General features: G+C 37.7%; 1 protein-coding gene across 1 annotated transcript in view; it reads right to left on the bottom strand.

The window, feature by feature from the left end:
- The window catches only part of LRP2 (LDL receptor related protein 2), a 110898-nt gene that overhangs the window by 31886 nt on the left and 64655 nt on the right, over positions 1–14357 (bottom strand). The window contains exons 38-50 of the mRNA XM_071434966.1: positions 14141–14329; positions 12236–13156; positions 11522–11687; positions 10887–11045; positions 9681–9970; positions 8477–8680; positions 7867–8109; positions 7137–7262; positions 5328–5447; positions 4383–4514; positions 3327–3528; positions 2579–2874; positions 1562–2078 (exon numbers count right to left, since the gene is read on the bottom strand). Of these exons, the coding sequence (XP_071291067.1) occupies positions 1562–2078; positions 2579–2874; positions 3327–3528; positions 4383–4514; positions 5328–5447; positions 7137–7262; positions 7867–8109; positions 8477–8680; positions 9681–9970; positions 10887–11045; positions 11522–11687; positions 12236–13156; positions 14141–14329 (3565 nt within the window). The remainder of the gene's footprint in view (positions 1–1561; positions 2079–2578; positions 2875–3326; positions 3529–4382; positions 4515–5327; positions 5448–7136; positions 7263–7866; positions 8110–8476; positions 8681–9680; positions 9971–10886; positions 11046–11521; positions 11688–12235; positions 13157–14140; positions 14330–14357) is intronic.

Here is a 14357-nt window from a genome sequence, read left to right as displayed (position 1 = left end):
TTCACTTCTGTTTTCCTTGTAACCACAACCAGTGGTGCTAAATTCAAACTTGCAGGTGCCCAGTTGAGTAATAATATGCCATTTGCCTACAAATTCCTGAACCCCTCTTCCCTTTCTTTCCTACCAACAATGGCCAGGAGCAGGAAAACAGACATGCAGTGCAATGGACTGTGACCAGGGCTGTAAGGCATTGTAGAGTATCCTCAACTGTTCCATGCTGCCACCTCTGCTATCGTCAAAAAGCTAGAAAAGTCCCAAGTAGTTTCACACCCTAATTTAAACTTCACCTTGAATTTTCTAACACTTCTATTACTTTGCCTGGGAATTACACACAGCTGTAAGCCAAGAAATCATACAAGCAGAAGCGATGATTTTTTTAAAGCATCAAAGCAAAGCATTAAATTCAATTAGAACTACTGCAGAATCCTTTGAAATTCTCTGCAGAGCTGGCCAGCTCCAGCATCTACACTGTCATTCCAGAAATAGCCTGACAGATATAATTCTGCCTACACCACCCTAAGTAGCACCATTCCCACCAGGAAGGAGGAGAAAACAGTCTTCTCCAACCTGCATCTCATGGCAACTTTTAATCCTCTCTCTGCACAGAAAACAAGCAGGAAAATTCAACCATTGTACTGTTCTTCAGCCTGCCTGGAACACCTAAACAAGAACTGACTGAAGACATAACTAATGGTAGCTGAAATAATTCAAAAGCTATATTAGAAATGAAGCTGTAGGACCAGTTCAGCTAAAATTTGCCTTTTGCTTCATCATCTCTCCATGATTCATAAAACATTTGGGGCTGCCGGCAACATTAATTATCATTAGTTTAGAGACAAAGTGGCTTAAAAATAAAAACTATTACATAGATATAGTCATATAAACACTCTCATATAAGTTCCAAAAGTGACTTTTTGAACAATTCTATTTGGTTTACAGTCTGATCCATGTTATTTAAACTTTTCATACTTATATTACTGCACTTGGAAAGCAAGAGGAAACACAGCAAGACCACTGTCAGAGTGGCCACCACATAATGACAGAGGTTCTGGGGCAGTAAATCAGACTACTTTTTGAAACACAGCAGGCAACTAAAAATTTACCATATTGAGATGTGTTTTCCAATTACCTCACCCATATGCTGACCTCTTGACAGAAAATTATGTGGGTCACGTTGTTTGAGTGTGTCAGTTAAAGGTGCATTTTTTAAGAGCCAAAGACACATGCTCTTCACACTGGTAGAGGAGCTAAATTTCATTAAGGCTTACTGTTACTTACTCCACTGGGATCTAGAACCTGCATGCCAATCCCAACAACTGCTAGCAAATGATCAATGGGAGAGCAAGTCTGACAGAACCTCAGTATACTACATATCAGAGTAATTTAAGTATTAGATGCTAATAAACAATTTCAGAGCAGTTGTGTAATACTACATCCACAACCCAAACTATTTCATTACTCATCAGGAATTTCATGTGGAGTGAGGAAAAAGCCCTAAGATAAAATTCTTCACACATCATTTCTTCAGTAGCTCAGAAAGACAAAAAATGTATTTTCTTACCTGCCAACCCAGTCAACAGCGATACCTTCCCCGTTGGGCACATCATCACTTATCACTGTCTCCTTATTTGTCCCATTTAGGAACATTCGTTCAATGACATTCCTCCCCACATCAATCCAGTATAACCTCTTTTCCACCCTGTCAAAGTCCAGTGCCACCACATTTCTCAGTCCTTGCAAAATGAGAGAGTAAGACTGGCCATCTGCTGTGAGATTTCTCAGATAGTAACGGTTGCTAAAAATAAGGTATGGGGAGATATTACTATTTTGCCGGCAACTTTTTCCATCAGGCTCCCGGATATAGCCTGGGGCACACTTACAGATGTAGGAGCCAGCTGTGTTCTCACAAATCTGGCTACATACTGATGGAGTTTCATTGCACTCATCAATATCATCACAAGTCCGTTTATCAGACATAAGTTTGTATCCAGGATGACAAGTACAGTAGAAACTTGTCTGTGTGTCTGTACAGTCATGATCACATCCACTGATTGAAGGGTCACTGCATTCATTTACACCTGGGAAAGGAAAGGAGTTCTATTCAAGGAGCCAGCTAGCAGAGTAATAGTGCAGTCACTTTCCAATGCCCTCTGTCTCTCTCTCCTTGCTACCACCTGAAAATGCTGAATGTGGATGTGGGCTGCTGTAATAAAGGAAAAAAGTAAACAACACAATCTAATATAAAATTATTCTACCACCTCTGAAGTCTGTCACAAAACACCGAGTGCAAAGTATGGGCTATGGCATATTTTGGAAATGCAAGGGCAATGTGTAACAATGTATGAAATACATTTTGTTTGTATCATTAGCTCATCAACACAGTCAGTTAAAGCAGAGCATGGTAAGTATGACTTAACTAAAGCAAAAACATTTAAAATTTACATTTCTTATAATTTTAATTTCTGAGAAACAGCCATGGAATAGATATGATTGGAATTAAGGAATTTTTTTAAGAGTGTATTTTATCAAAGGTGCCTAAGATTTTTAAATTAGACAATACAAATAAATGTATACATACCACATCCTTTTTCATCACTGTTATCTAAGCAATCATCCAACCGATTGCAGACTTTAACCAGCTCAATGCAGTTTCCATTGTCACATTTAAAATGATGGGGAGAACAGGTTGCTTCTGGTGTACTACAGAGATGTTCCAGCTCATCAGATTCATCACCACAGTCATTATCCCCATCACAGATGTAGGCTTTGGAAATGCAGCGCCCATTCTGACAAGTAAACTGGTGCTGTTGACACGGTTCATAGATGCATCCTCTTTCATCACTGCTGTCACCACAGTCATTCCGCCGATCACACCTGAAGAAGAATGAACACTCTCTTCAAATATAAGAAGGCAATCACTGTCTTCAGGGCAGATGAATATATACACTCTCCCAATTTTCAAAGAAGGTTGATATTTTTAGCTCCCATAGAAAAGACTTTCAGAAACTGGGGTGATATTGTATAGTCTGATCTTGTGAGTCCCGCTAATATTCCCTGTGTGCATAACAAGCTAGACAGAATCACCACAGGAGTGGTTACTAGTGACAATAAGAAGGATTAAATGCTAATGGTGAGCAATAGGAATATTAACAGAAAATTCTAGAGCTTTTTCAAGTCAAAGCTAAAGCACAAATGCAGAGCAGATAAACAGTTTCATTACAACATGTATATCTAATTACAACTAAATGGTGTGAAAAAAAGGTTAAATTAGCCCTTCACAATTAGCAATTTTGAGAATCTCTACAGCTGCTTGGGAAGTTACAAACCTGTATGTGCTACGGATGCACAAGCCATTACTACAGGTAAACTCATTTTCTGTGCAAGATCTTCGTGTGCAGTTCTGGTGTTCATCAAGAGCATCACTGCAATCAGCATCACCATCACAGACCCATGCCCGAGGAATGCACCTCCTGAGGGGAGGTCGATTGTTGGCACAAGTGAACTCTGCTGCTGTGCAGTTGCGGTTTGCTGAAGGAAAAGCACATCCACTAACCAAGTTACACTCTGTGTATGTGACACCCTCCTCCACCACCCACACAGACAGCTTGGATATCCACCATAATCCACAACAGAGCCATGTCCTGCTGCACATGCAGAGATAGATACCACTGTATCTTCTCACTGACAAACTGCACATTGCCTTTCGTGGAGGCTGAGTGGGAGCTAAAGCATTCCTATGTGCAGAAATCTGCATCTTACTGGATTCTCAAATAAACTTTTTCAGCCAGATTTTCTGGGAGCTGAACAGCCTCTATTCCCTATTTTGTTCAAGGTATTCTGTGCTCCAGGGAGCAAGCAGAGGTAGAAATATTACAGTTAATAAGGGCAAGGACTACAAGTATAACCAGCTATTCTTGAAAGAATCAAGAAGCAGGACCAGTCTTGGTGAACCTCCTTCCTTTGTTCACCTTCTGAACAGATACACTTATTTTGTTCACTAATTTTTAAAGATTTTAGGCCACAAACATGTGGTTATTAATATGCACAAGGTGCAGTGCATGATCACTAGGGAGTACCTCCACTGAAGCTGCTCCAGCTGCCCAGATCACACACACAACCAGGTTAATTATATCTCCATTTCAACTCAACAATTCAAAGAAGAATAACTGCAAAATTAAAACAATGGTTTTTTGGGGTTTTTTTACTAGTAAAATATTCAATTTAGATTCAATATCATGAAAAGGATGGTATAGAAAGATTGTACCTCATGCTTAATGTGCACCTTTTATGGGGTAGAAAAATAGGCAGTGTTTGGGGGTTGGTTGTTTTCTAAAAAACATCTGCAGGACAAGGTGCAGTATCTACTTGTATTAACCACCTACCACAATTATGTCTTTGATCCTCATCGCTCATATCCCCACAGTCATTATCACCATCACAGATCCACGTTGCTGGGATACATCTGCCATCATCACATCTGAACTGGTCACTCGAACAAGTCCGCATTTGGGGCACTTAAAAATGAACACAATCCTATGTTTGTTAAACTAACCTGCACTGCCATGAAATCTACTGAGGACTAGTTCAGTCAGAAGCTTAGGACAGTGAAATGTAAAATGAAAGCTTAATTGTAAAATAGTTAATGTATAAGATGCAAAACATTTTCTTAAGCTAAAGATGCAACTCCAATAATGTGCAAAGCGAAACCACAGAAGAATCTTTCCTTGTGTTATTCTTACTTTTACAATGAGAATAATAACTATGTTATAATATCAATTGTCAGTGAGTTCAGTTAGCTCCTTCTCTTCTTCCCTGGATATCACTGTCCTTTTTTTCACCTCCTACCCTACTCCTCTGCTTATTCCCATCAGCTTCTATTGAACATACAGGATTTTTTTACTGTAATACTATGATACCCATATACTGTGTCAACACCATTCTCCTCTGCATCCCACATTCCTTTTTTCCCCAAATGTAATACTGCATGCACACTTTCTGAACAGCATGGCATCTGCTTTTATATGCAAAACAATACCAAAATACTTGCTATTTTTTGCCATTTGATTCACTACCATCATAGTCTTACAGGGATAGGAGATTATACATTAAGAGTATTACAATTAGTTGTTGCAACTAAAAACCTTCATATTTCATAGACAGCTTTAAGGATTTAAAACTCAAATTACTCAGTGACTCAGTTTAGCGAGAGTGAATAAAACCCAGAAGATACTTATTTTCCACCTAGTCTGGATTAAAGCTTCTGCCTACAAGACAAAGTATTGATTTGTCATAACCCATCATGTTGTATCTTCTCAGTGCAGACTTACCACAGGAGGCAGGTTCATCAGAGCCATCAGCACAATCTATTCCTTGATCACAGTACCAATGGGCAGGAATACAACGTCCCGATGTACAACGAAACTCACTATTTGTGCAAGTCAGAGAGACTGGAAGAAAAAACCTATGCATGACTTCTTTTTTTCCCCCCTACCCTTCCAACTTGTTTTAAGTTGCTTTTGAGTCCATGTTATGCAAAAAATATTACAGTCCCCAAAAAAGAAAGAGAAAAAATTATGCTAGGAAGGATGACTTTTCTCAGCCTCTCTGGAAAGAGTTCATTGTACAAACCAGCTTGATATTGGTACGCAAAAGAATGTGCTCAATTTTCTCCCTGGGCATACGTACCAGCTAGTAAGTAGACAGAATTTGCCTTGGAAATAAGATTGTATGCAGCAACTGTAGATATATTCTACATCTATGCTTGAGATTTGTGCACAGGAAAATGACCACATTCCAGTGCACTCATTTCTCCAGTGCTCAAACCAGGAATAACAGACTCAGTGCTCTACAGGAAATCAAAATGTGCACTAAGGAAGCAATATCTCATGGTAGAGAATTTTCCTTCCAGCAATTTTTCTTCACTTGCTGGTAGGAATCTTTCCTTACTGGCAGTGAAGAACAAACTGTAACACTGAGTAGTTCCAGCTCAGCATGCTGCAAGTACTCTCTGCACCTCAGCCAAGCCCCTTGATCCTGGCATGTATAAAGGGTTTTGACAATTTCTTCAGCAGTTACCAATATTTTCCTGTACCCTCTGATGGTTTCAAAATACCAGAAGGATTAAGTCTGGCCTTTTAAGTTGCTCTTCCCTGTGCCTTTAATGATGGAAAACAAGGACAGTTAACTGTTTCTCATTAACATCTTGGTGTTTCTTTCATCTCTCATTCTCTCTCTCCCTCTTCCTTGCCCTTCACCACTTCTCAATTTATGTAATTCAGCAGGGACATAAACAGTAGAAGGGACAAAGCACACCTTTGACAAGTAGAACAAGGCTCACTATAGCCACATATTCTTGACGCATTGGTGTCCATAGATAAAAGTGGCCCCATTTTGGCTACAAAAACTGAACTCATATTTAAAAAAACTCTGGCATAGTTAGTTCAAGGCACATACCTTTAGAAAAAATAGTGAAAGCAAAAATTATCTACTCAGACAATACTAAAACTAAATCACGACCTGAAAATATCCATTATATTTTACAAATTGATCCATAGTATTTCATATGGGAAAACTACTACCTAACTTCTACCTAATAAAAATGTCCTAGCAAAGTTAATCTGGTTTGTAATTAAGGCTGATTGAAAACTAGGCACTTCCATATCGTAACTGGAAGATACAAGAATCAAATCAAGATAGAAGACACAAAATCAAATAAAGAACATATCATATGCTAAAGTATAACCACATGAAAGAGCTAAAAGAAATTTGAGACCATAGACAAATTCATTCAGTTAGAAGGAAGAATATTCCAATGTTAAAGGTATGGAAAAAGACAGCTCTCTATAATACTTAAGTGCCAAACACCTTGTAAAACAATAAAGAATACAGACCAAAATAAGCAAAAGGAACAATCTTCAAATGCTATATTAAAACTCTGCAAAATTTATGATCTTTTTTATCCAATGAAACCATTATTTAAATAATTATAATACAATAGTATCATGTATATATAACTTCAGTATTACAAAAGTAGATGCTTTGAGAACAGTTGGAGTTACATTAAAAGAAAAGAGCAGTGGAATAAATTACAGAACTATCAGAGAAATAACACAGGCCCTTTAACTCTCTTAACTTACCACAGTGAGTAGGACTCTCATCACTCATATCTCCACAGTCATTATCACCATCACACAAGTACGTTCGAGGAATGCAAATATTTGTGCTTTGACATTTTGTAAAACCAGACTGGCAGGTACGCTCCGCTTTAAGGAGGGAGGAAAAAACCAAAAGTGCTTTAGAGCTATTTTAAACACTGTTATGCCGTTATTTTCATGAACTGCAAAAGTAGCCAATATTGAACTAATCACAGTTTACATCTTAAAGAAAACAAACATAACTGATAACTTTTATAAGGCGAGTAATTTTAAACTGTGCCATTATGGGATCCCAATATACGCTCCGGATTATTAAATATAGTATAATTAATATAGCATGACACAAAGTAAAAGGCCGCTGTCAAATTCCAGGCTAATCCTGCAAAAACATAAACCCTGAATCCAAGTTATCTGAAATAATATTTTTGAAATGTTATTCACAAGAATTAACATTACATACTGCATGAGCATTTGTTGCTTCAAGGCAGACTACTTACAGCAACATTTATTATGTAATATCTTAGGGTGTTCCAGAACATGATTTAGCAACTCCATTTGCTTCAAACAGCACTAAACAGTATGTAATGTAAATTTAAAAAACTTTTGTCCTTCTTGCTGGTTTTGTCAGATTTCTTCACATAAAACTACATTTCCCTCTTCCTGTCTAGACAGTCAGACACCAACAGGCACTAGGTACTAAGGCTCAACTTACGACAATTCCTCTCATCTGATGTGCCATTGTCATAACAGTTGTTTACTCCATTGCAGACATACTGAAGGGATATACACCTTCCATTATTGCAAGTAAATTCCGTGTGGGAGTCACAGGTTCGGAACAAGCAGCCAAGCTCATCACTGTTATCTCCGCAGTCATTGTAGTGATCGCAGCGGTAATGATAGGGTACGCATCGCCCGTTGCCACAGGTGAAAGCTGTTGGCTGACAAGTATGGAAAGCTGCAGAAAATAAAAAAGAAAAAAAAAAGTGCATAAAATATAATCTAAGTTCTCTGACAAAGTAACAAGTAAAATCACAATATTTTTACCTGCCAGAGCAAACACAGCTGCAAAACGGACTGCATGAAAAGTAAAATACATATTTAAATTAAAAAATTAGAAATTGCCTATACATGACAAAAATTCAATACTACAGTGCTTCTGGATTCTAAAGCAAACCACTAGTCTTTCAGACCTCAAATCTGTGAGCAAGCAAGGGATTGTATCTAAACTACAGCCATAAGATCGATGAATATAAAGCCATAAAAGTGACTACAGAACAGGCAAGCAGAGTATCAATTCTAAAGCAGCTATTTTAAATGCTTACCACACACACTTTCCAACTCATCACTGCCATCACCACAATCATTGTCATTGTCACATTTCCACCGCTCAGAGATACAATGTCCATTAAGGCATGTGAAGAAACCAGTATCACACCTGGTACCGTTATCCACAATACAGTGTTTGTTGTTATTGGCTAAATACCAGCGACCTTCAGAGGGGCACTGACATTCTGCACCAGCTGGACCTAAATTTATGTTTGACAGATTAAAAAAAATTAAAATAGGACACAACAAAAAGGACACAAATTTAACATTGATGTTTCATATAGACTTCCATGAAAGTGTTCACAGCTGTAACACTGGAAAAGGCAAAGCAATTTTCATAATTCCTATACAATCCATTTGCTTAGATAGTAGTGTGGTGACTTAGCCAGACTTTTATCTCAGTTAAGCATATGCAAACCCATTAAAACCCACAAAAGTTATTTCAGAGTTCTTTAGAGGAACTGAGATCAGAATTTGGAGTATCTTAGTACTTGCTTGTTGTCCAAATGCCCTTAGTGGCAGCAAGATGGCATGTTATGCTTTCAAATATCACAGCTATATCCACTGAGACTTTATCCCTCAAAATCAAAACAGGTGTTCAAAATTTCTTGTAATAGACAAACTGCTCTTCTCAAAATTAATGAGAAGTTTGAGTTGTTTTCAGGCAAGATAGATCTTTACTGGTATTTAAGATGCTACTAATGAAAACAGGCACTGAATTACTTTTTCAAAGTCAAGGATCACAACTTCCAAAAATCTACAACACATGAAACAGCTTTGTAACACTTATGTAAAGAAATAGCAACCATAAATTTTTAGAATGTCTTGTAGGAAACATCTGATTAATAAGAGCATATACTCTTAAGGTAAGCATATCCTGCAGCACTCACTTCATATTTCACCCAAGGAAAGTTTAAACCCCAGAAAAAAATGGTTTGGCTTAAGTTTGGTTTAAGAGAAACCCATAATTTTCACTTGCAAGGATTCTCAGACAAGATTTCACAACCCCTAGGTGTGTTTGTGAAACACCATGATCTTAAAAGGCAATTATTTTGATTGCATTTATAAACAAAGTAGATATTAAAAATTTGTGAACACTAAGAAATATTTCAGCTGTCCCCATGTGACTAGAATTGTTATAATCTAAAGTCTAATACAGGCAGGAGTAATAGCTTACAGTCATCAAGCATAACAGCTTACCTGGTGCACAAATGTGACTGCAGCCACCATTGAACTGGTTGCAAGGGTTCATACACTGCTGCTGCTTACTTTTTGCCCAGACATGAATATCCATTGGTCTTTGTGGAAGATTCATGATCATTACAATCTGATCTGAACCATCATACTTATTAGCTCTGTAAATGCTTCGTGTGTTCCAGTCTGTCCAATATATGTGCTGATCAAACACTGTCATTGCAAATGGATGCAGAGCAGTGCTAACAATTACCTCACGATTTGTACCAGTGAGAGAGCATCTCTCAATCTTCTGCCTACAATAACAAAGAAATTATTACATCCTAAAGTCTTTTAACTTATGTATAAAACCAAGCTCTAATTAGTCTGGCAACTGACATCCAGCATTTCAGTAGTGTTCACCAATATCTCGGGTGCTGCTTATGTTCCCCCAAGTCCATTAACTAAAGTTTGAAACAGAAAAGTGTACGTTCCATTTGACATCCTGAATTCCTCTTATAACAGACATCCCATTACAAGTGCCTTGCCCTCCTTCATGCAGATAAATCCAACAGCCACCTTCTTCCCAGAAGATTCCATAGAGACACAGGCCATGGGATTTATATTACACTACAGAGAACACTCTTCTGATACAAAAAAAAAGTCTGAAAAATAACCTCTATGCTGCAGGAATCAGAGGGGAAAGGTCTGATTGCTGCAGTGGTTTCTCTGAGACCATGGGTAAATTTTAATGCTTAGAAAACAAAACCATTTTTTAAAACTTTCCTGCTGATGGAAGAAATTCTGTGGCATAAATTCAAGGTAGAGCTCTGCCTGGTAGGCAACAGCAAGAATATGAGGCCCAATTCCACAGGTGATAGGCATTAACTATGAACAATGAATACTGTAAAATGCGTACTGCAATTGTATTTGTTGGAGAAGACACTTATGAAAATCCTGAATTGCATGTAAGACAAACAAACTGACAGCGGGTGCAAGTGCATAAAGCAGAGAACTACACCGTGACATAATGTAACTTCTTATTGCACAGCAGTTTCACAGCAATATTAAAACTTGACATTGCATTGCTATTAAGTAACTCCTAACATTCTATAATGTCAAGTGCCAAATTCAACTGAAATGCTGAAAATCAGCTAAGAAATGAGGAAAAATAAATAAAGCTATTAAAATATTAACTAAATGTAAACCAACAAGTGTGTTTTCAATACATACAGATTTGCATCAGCCCAGTACAGCTGCTGTTCTTCATAGTCCAGGGTAAGTCCATTTGGCCATACTAAGTTTGTGCTCACAATGGGTGTTCTGAAGTTTCCTCCAAGTGTAGCTCGTTCAATCTTTGCATTTGAACTCCAGTCAGTCCAATACATATACCTGTCAATAACATAATTATATTTTCATAAAACAAAACTCACAAACTCTGCTTTTGGTAGCATTTCCACCCTCATGTCCCTTACTGAAGTGTACATTGCAAAACTACAAGAAAAGATCTTCTTTCTCTATTTTGGCTCGCATTGACGAGGGAGTCTTCTAGAGGGATCACTGGGGTCCACTGCAGTGAACTTCAGAAAATTTTTTCCAGCTCCTATGTGAATTCACTAACGTCAATTAATCTCTTTTTTATCTTTCTTAATTATAACACAGCATAACTGGTAATGAAATTAAAAGCACACTATCATACAGTAATGTCCCCATCCTCTCAGGAAATGTTGATACTGAAACAAGAATTCTTCTGAGGCATTCAAGGAATACAACAGAAAAAGGGTTAGGGTTATAGGAAGTCTCTGGCAGCCTTTGTCAAGGTCTAAATTGTAGTTTCACCTGCAGTTAAAACCAAGTGCAACACATACCCTCTGCAGGGATCTAATACAATGGCTCTCGGCCGGGGCACACGGGCAATCACGGTGCGGTTTGATCCATCCACAGCCATCGAGCTGATGGTCTGATTGAGGTAGTCGCTGTAGTAAACTCTGTTGTTGATCCAGTCAAAGGCTATGCCATCTGGAGTCCCCAGGTCTTAGGCACATGCAAGCAAACACACACAAGCTCAGCATGGTTTCCTGAGATACTTCAGCACTCTCCATCTATTATAATTTGGCTACACTGAAGACTTCTTTGAAATGCCATTGGCACCAGTGCAAATCTGTCCATTCAAAAAACTGGAGTAGTAATACTTGGGAATCAGGCAGACCTGGGTATATAACAGTGTTACAAAGACATTTCCCTCACATAGATTTAAGTTCTGCTTGCTATTCTTCATGTAGCAGGAATCCTCCCTTACTCCATTATATTAATTTATTACATATAATTTTAATTTATTGTGTACCATTTTATATACAGAATAATATCTATCCAGTTTTATATTTCCATATCATTGGGATCAAGATAAAATAAGAATCTCAAAAAAGGAAAAAATGAGAAAGAAAAAAGAGCATTTTATTAGATATCTTAACTAAGTGGTCAACCTTGACCTTTAATATAAAAATACCTAGGCTAGTGGTAGGTGCTGCAGGTCATTTTTTTTTAATATCTGATTAAGTTCTACTATATTTCAGTGCACTTACCAGATGCAATTACAGTTGGAGAGCTAATTCCTGAGTAAATACTAACATAACTGATTCTTCCTGTTCCTGAAGGGTAACTTTGTGTAAAATATATTCGGTTGTTTATGCTGTCAAAATCCAGGGCCACAGCAGTTCTTAACACATTGACTGCGCGGAAGGGAGGACTGTGGTTTTCTGGATCTAGGTGGATACTTCTGAGGCCGTTTTCAAGAGCAAAAATCAGGTAATCATCTGTTGAAATGGAACATCTCTTGCCATCGCTGCCTAGTGTTCCAAAGGCACAACCACATTTCGGTGTCTGAATGTCAGGGAGAGCAAAACAGAGGTGAGAACAACCTCCATTGTTGTCCAAACAAGGATTGTTGTTGACATCAAGGGGAGAACGTGACTGGAAATTAGTGTTGTAAATTGTAACATCCCTCAGCCAATTAATGTTATCTCTTATTACTGTTGGCTGATCAGTATTGCCTGGCTGCTTGCTGGCCTGGAAGACTTTTTTCAGGTTTCGATCCACCCAGATCATGGAATTGCCGAAGATAGTGATACCATATGGAGTTGGATAGCGACTGCCATAACGCACAATTTCAACATCACCACCGTCGGGCTGAATTCTTGCAATCATATCTAAGGAATCGTCCACCCAGTAAACATAGCCATTGCTGTGATCTATGGCCAACCCACGAGGTGTGACAATGCCCTCAGACACAAGAACTGTTCTGTTGGTGCAGTCAAGAAACGCACGTTCGATCTTTGGATTTTGCCCATAATCAGCCCAGAAGAGATATCTGTTTTTTGGGTCAACTACTATGTGCCTTGGCATGTCTATGGTAGTTTTCAGAAGCACACGGCGATAAGTTGTGTTTAAACGCAAAACTTCTATAAAAGTCTCTGTCAGGAAGGCATTTGTAAAATAAAGATTTCCTGTATACAAAAACCAAAACAAAACAAAACAGAAAAGCAAAAGAGAAAGTTAATATTAGCATCAATACCTGAGAAACCCAAGTTGCTAAGACACCAAACCACAAAATGAATAGCCATCATAAATATGTTAGTACTTGGATGCATAAGGTATTCACCTACCATCAGATGAATTAGAAAGAAGACAGCCAAATTGACAGTAGACAATTAATCTAAATTCTCATGGATGGCCATGGGTATCAGTAGTACAGTTGCCTTTTAAAACACACAACTATAAAGTCCATGTTATGGCACAAGACTGTATACAGGAACTAAATTAAGTGTTTACAGCAGATGATTATTCTAAAACTCATCCCAACAAGCCTATCAATCAACTGAAGAACTTTTGCAAAACATATATACAGTACATATATATATACAAAACTAAAGTATTAATAGTAATTGTTGATTAATACATTCTGAAGAGTTAATATTTTAATTAATCTCTAATATGTTTAAATAGGAACAGGAAGTGCACATGTGGAAATTATAGATCAAAGATAAATATTTCTTCTGCTTTTTTTACTTTTCATTATAACTTATAATATGTGTACACCGGAATCTGAGGGTAGATAAAAAGTCCTTTCTTATTTACAATGTCATAAGACAGGTTTTGTGCATTCCTCTCTGGTACATGCTTTCACAATGGTAGTTCACAGCTACTTACAAATGTACAGACAAGTGCAGAGGCCTAAGACAAAATATTAAAGCATCAGGAGAGAAAAGGCTCTGTACATCTTCTCTGATAAACTTTCACCTTTACAGATATATATAAATAAATGTAAGAGCCATTCATTACTCCCTCTTATTTTAAAATTAGTCCATTAAACCACAAGCTAGAACCATGGTATTTCCATTCAAAATAGTTCCATTAGAATCTGCTTATGTTAGCCTAAAAATTTTATAATATGCAAAGAATAACATTCTCCTAAATTCAGCTGTGCTTACCTGCTACCCAGTCAATTGCAATGCCACGGATCCCATTTCGTCCTATTCCATTTGTAACAACATTTCTAAAATAAGAACCATCAGGTTTAATTTTACGTATTGCATTCTGAGAAGAAACTGTGCTACTGAAGTCACACCAGAAAATGAAACCAGAAGGCATGTGAACATCCACATGAAGTGCATTTCGTCCTGAAATATTTTGAAAAGTATTAATTAA

Source organism: Agelaius tricolor, unplaced genomic scaffold, assembly GCF_023055355.1.
Source record: "Agelaius tricolor isolate 1412-34295 unplaced genomic scaffold, bAgeTri1.0.p SCAF_10, whole genome shotgun sequence".
NCBI lineage: Eukaryota > Metazoa > Chordata > Aves > Passeriformes > Icteridae > Agelaius > Agelaius tricolor.
Note: the sequence above shows the minus strand (reverse complement) of the source record. Positions and strands in the feature narration are given on the sequence as shown.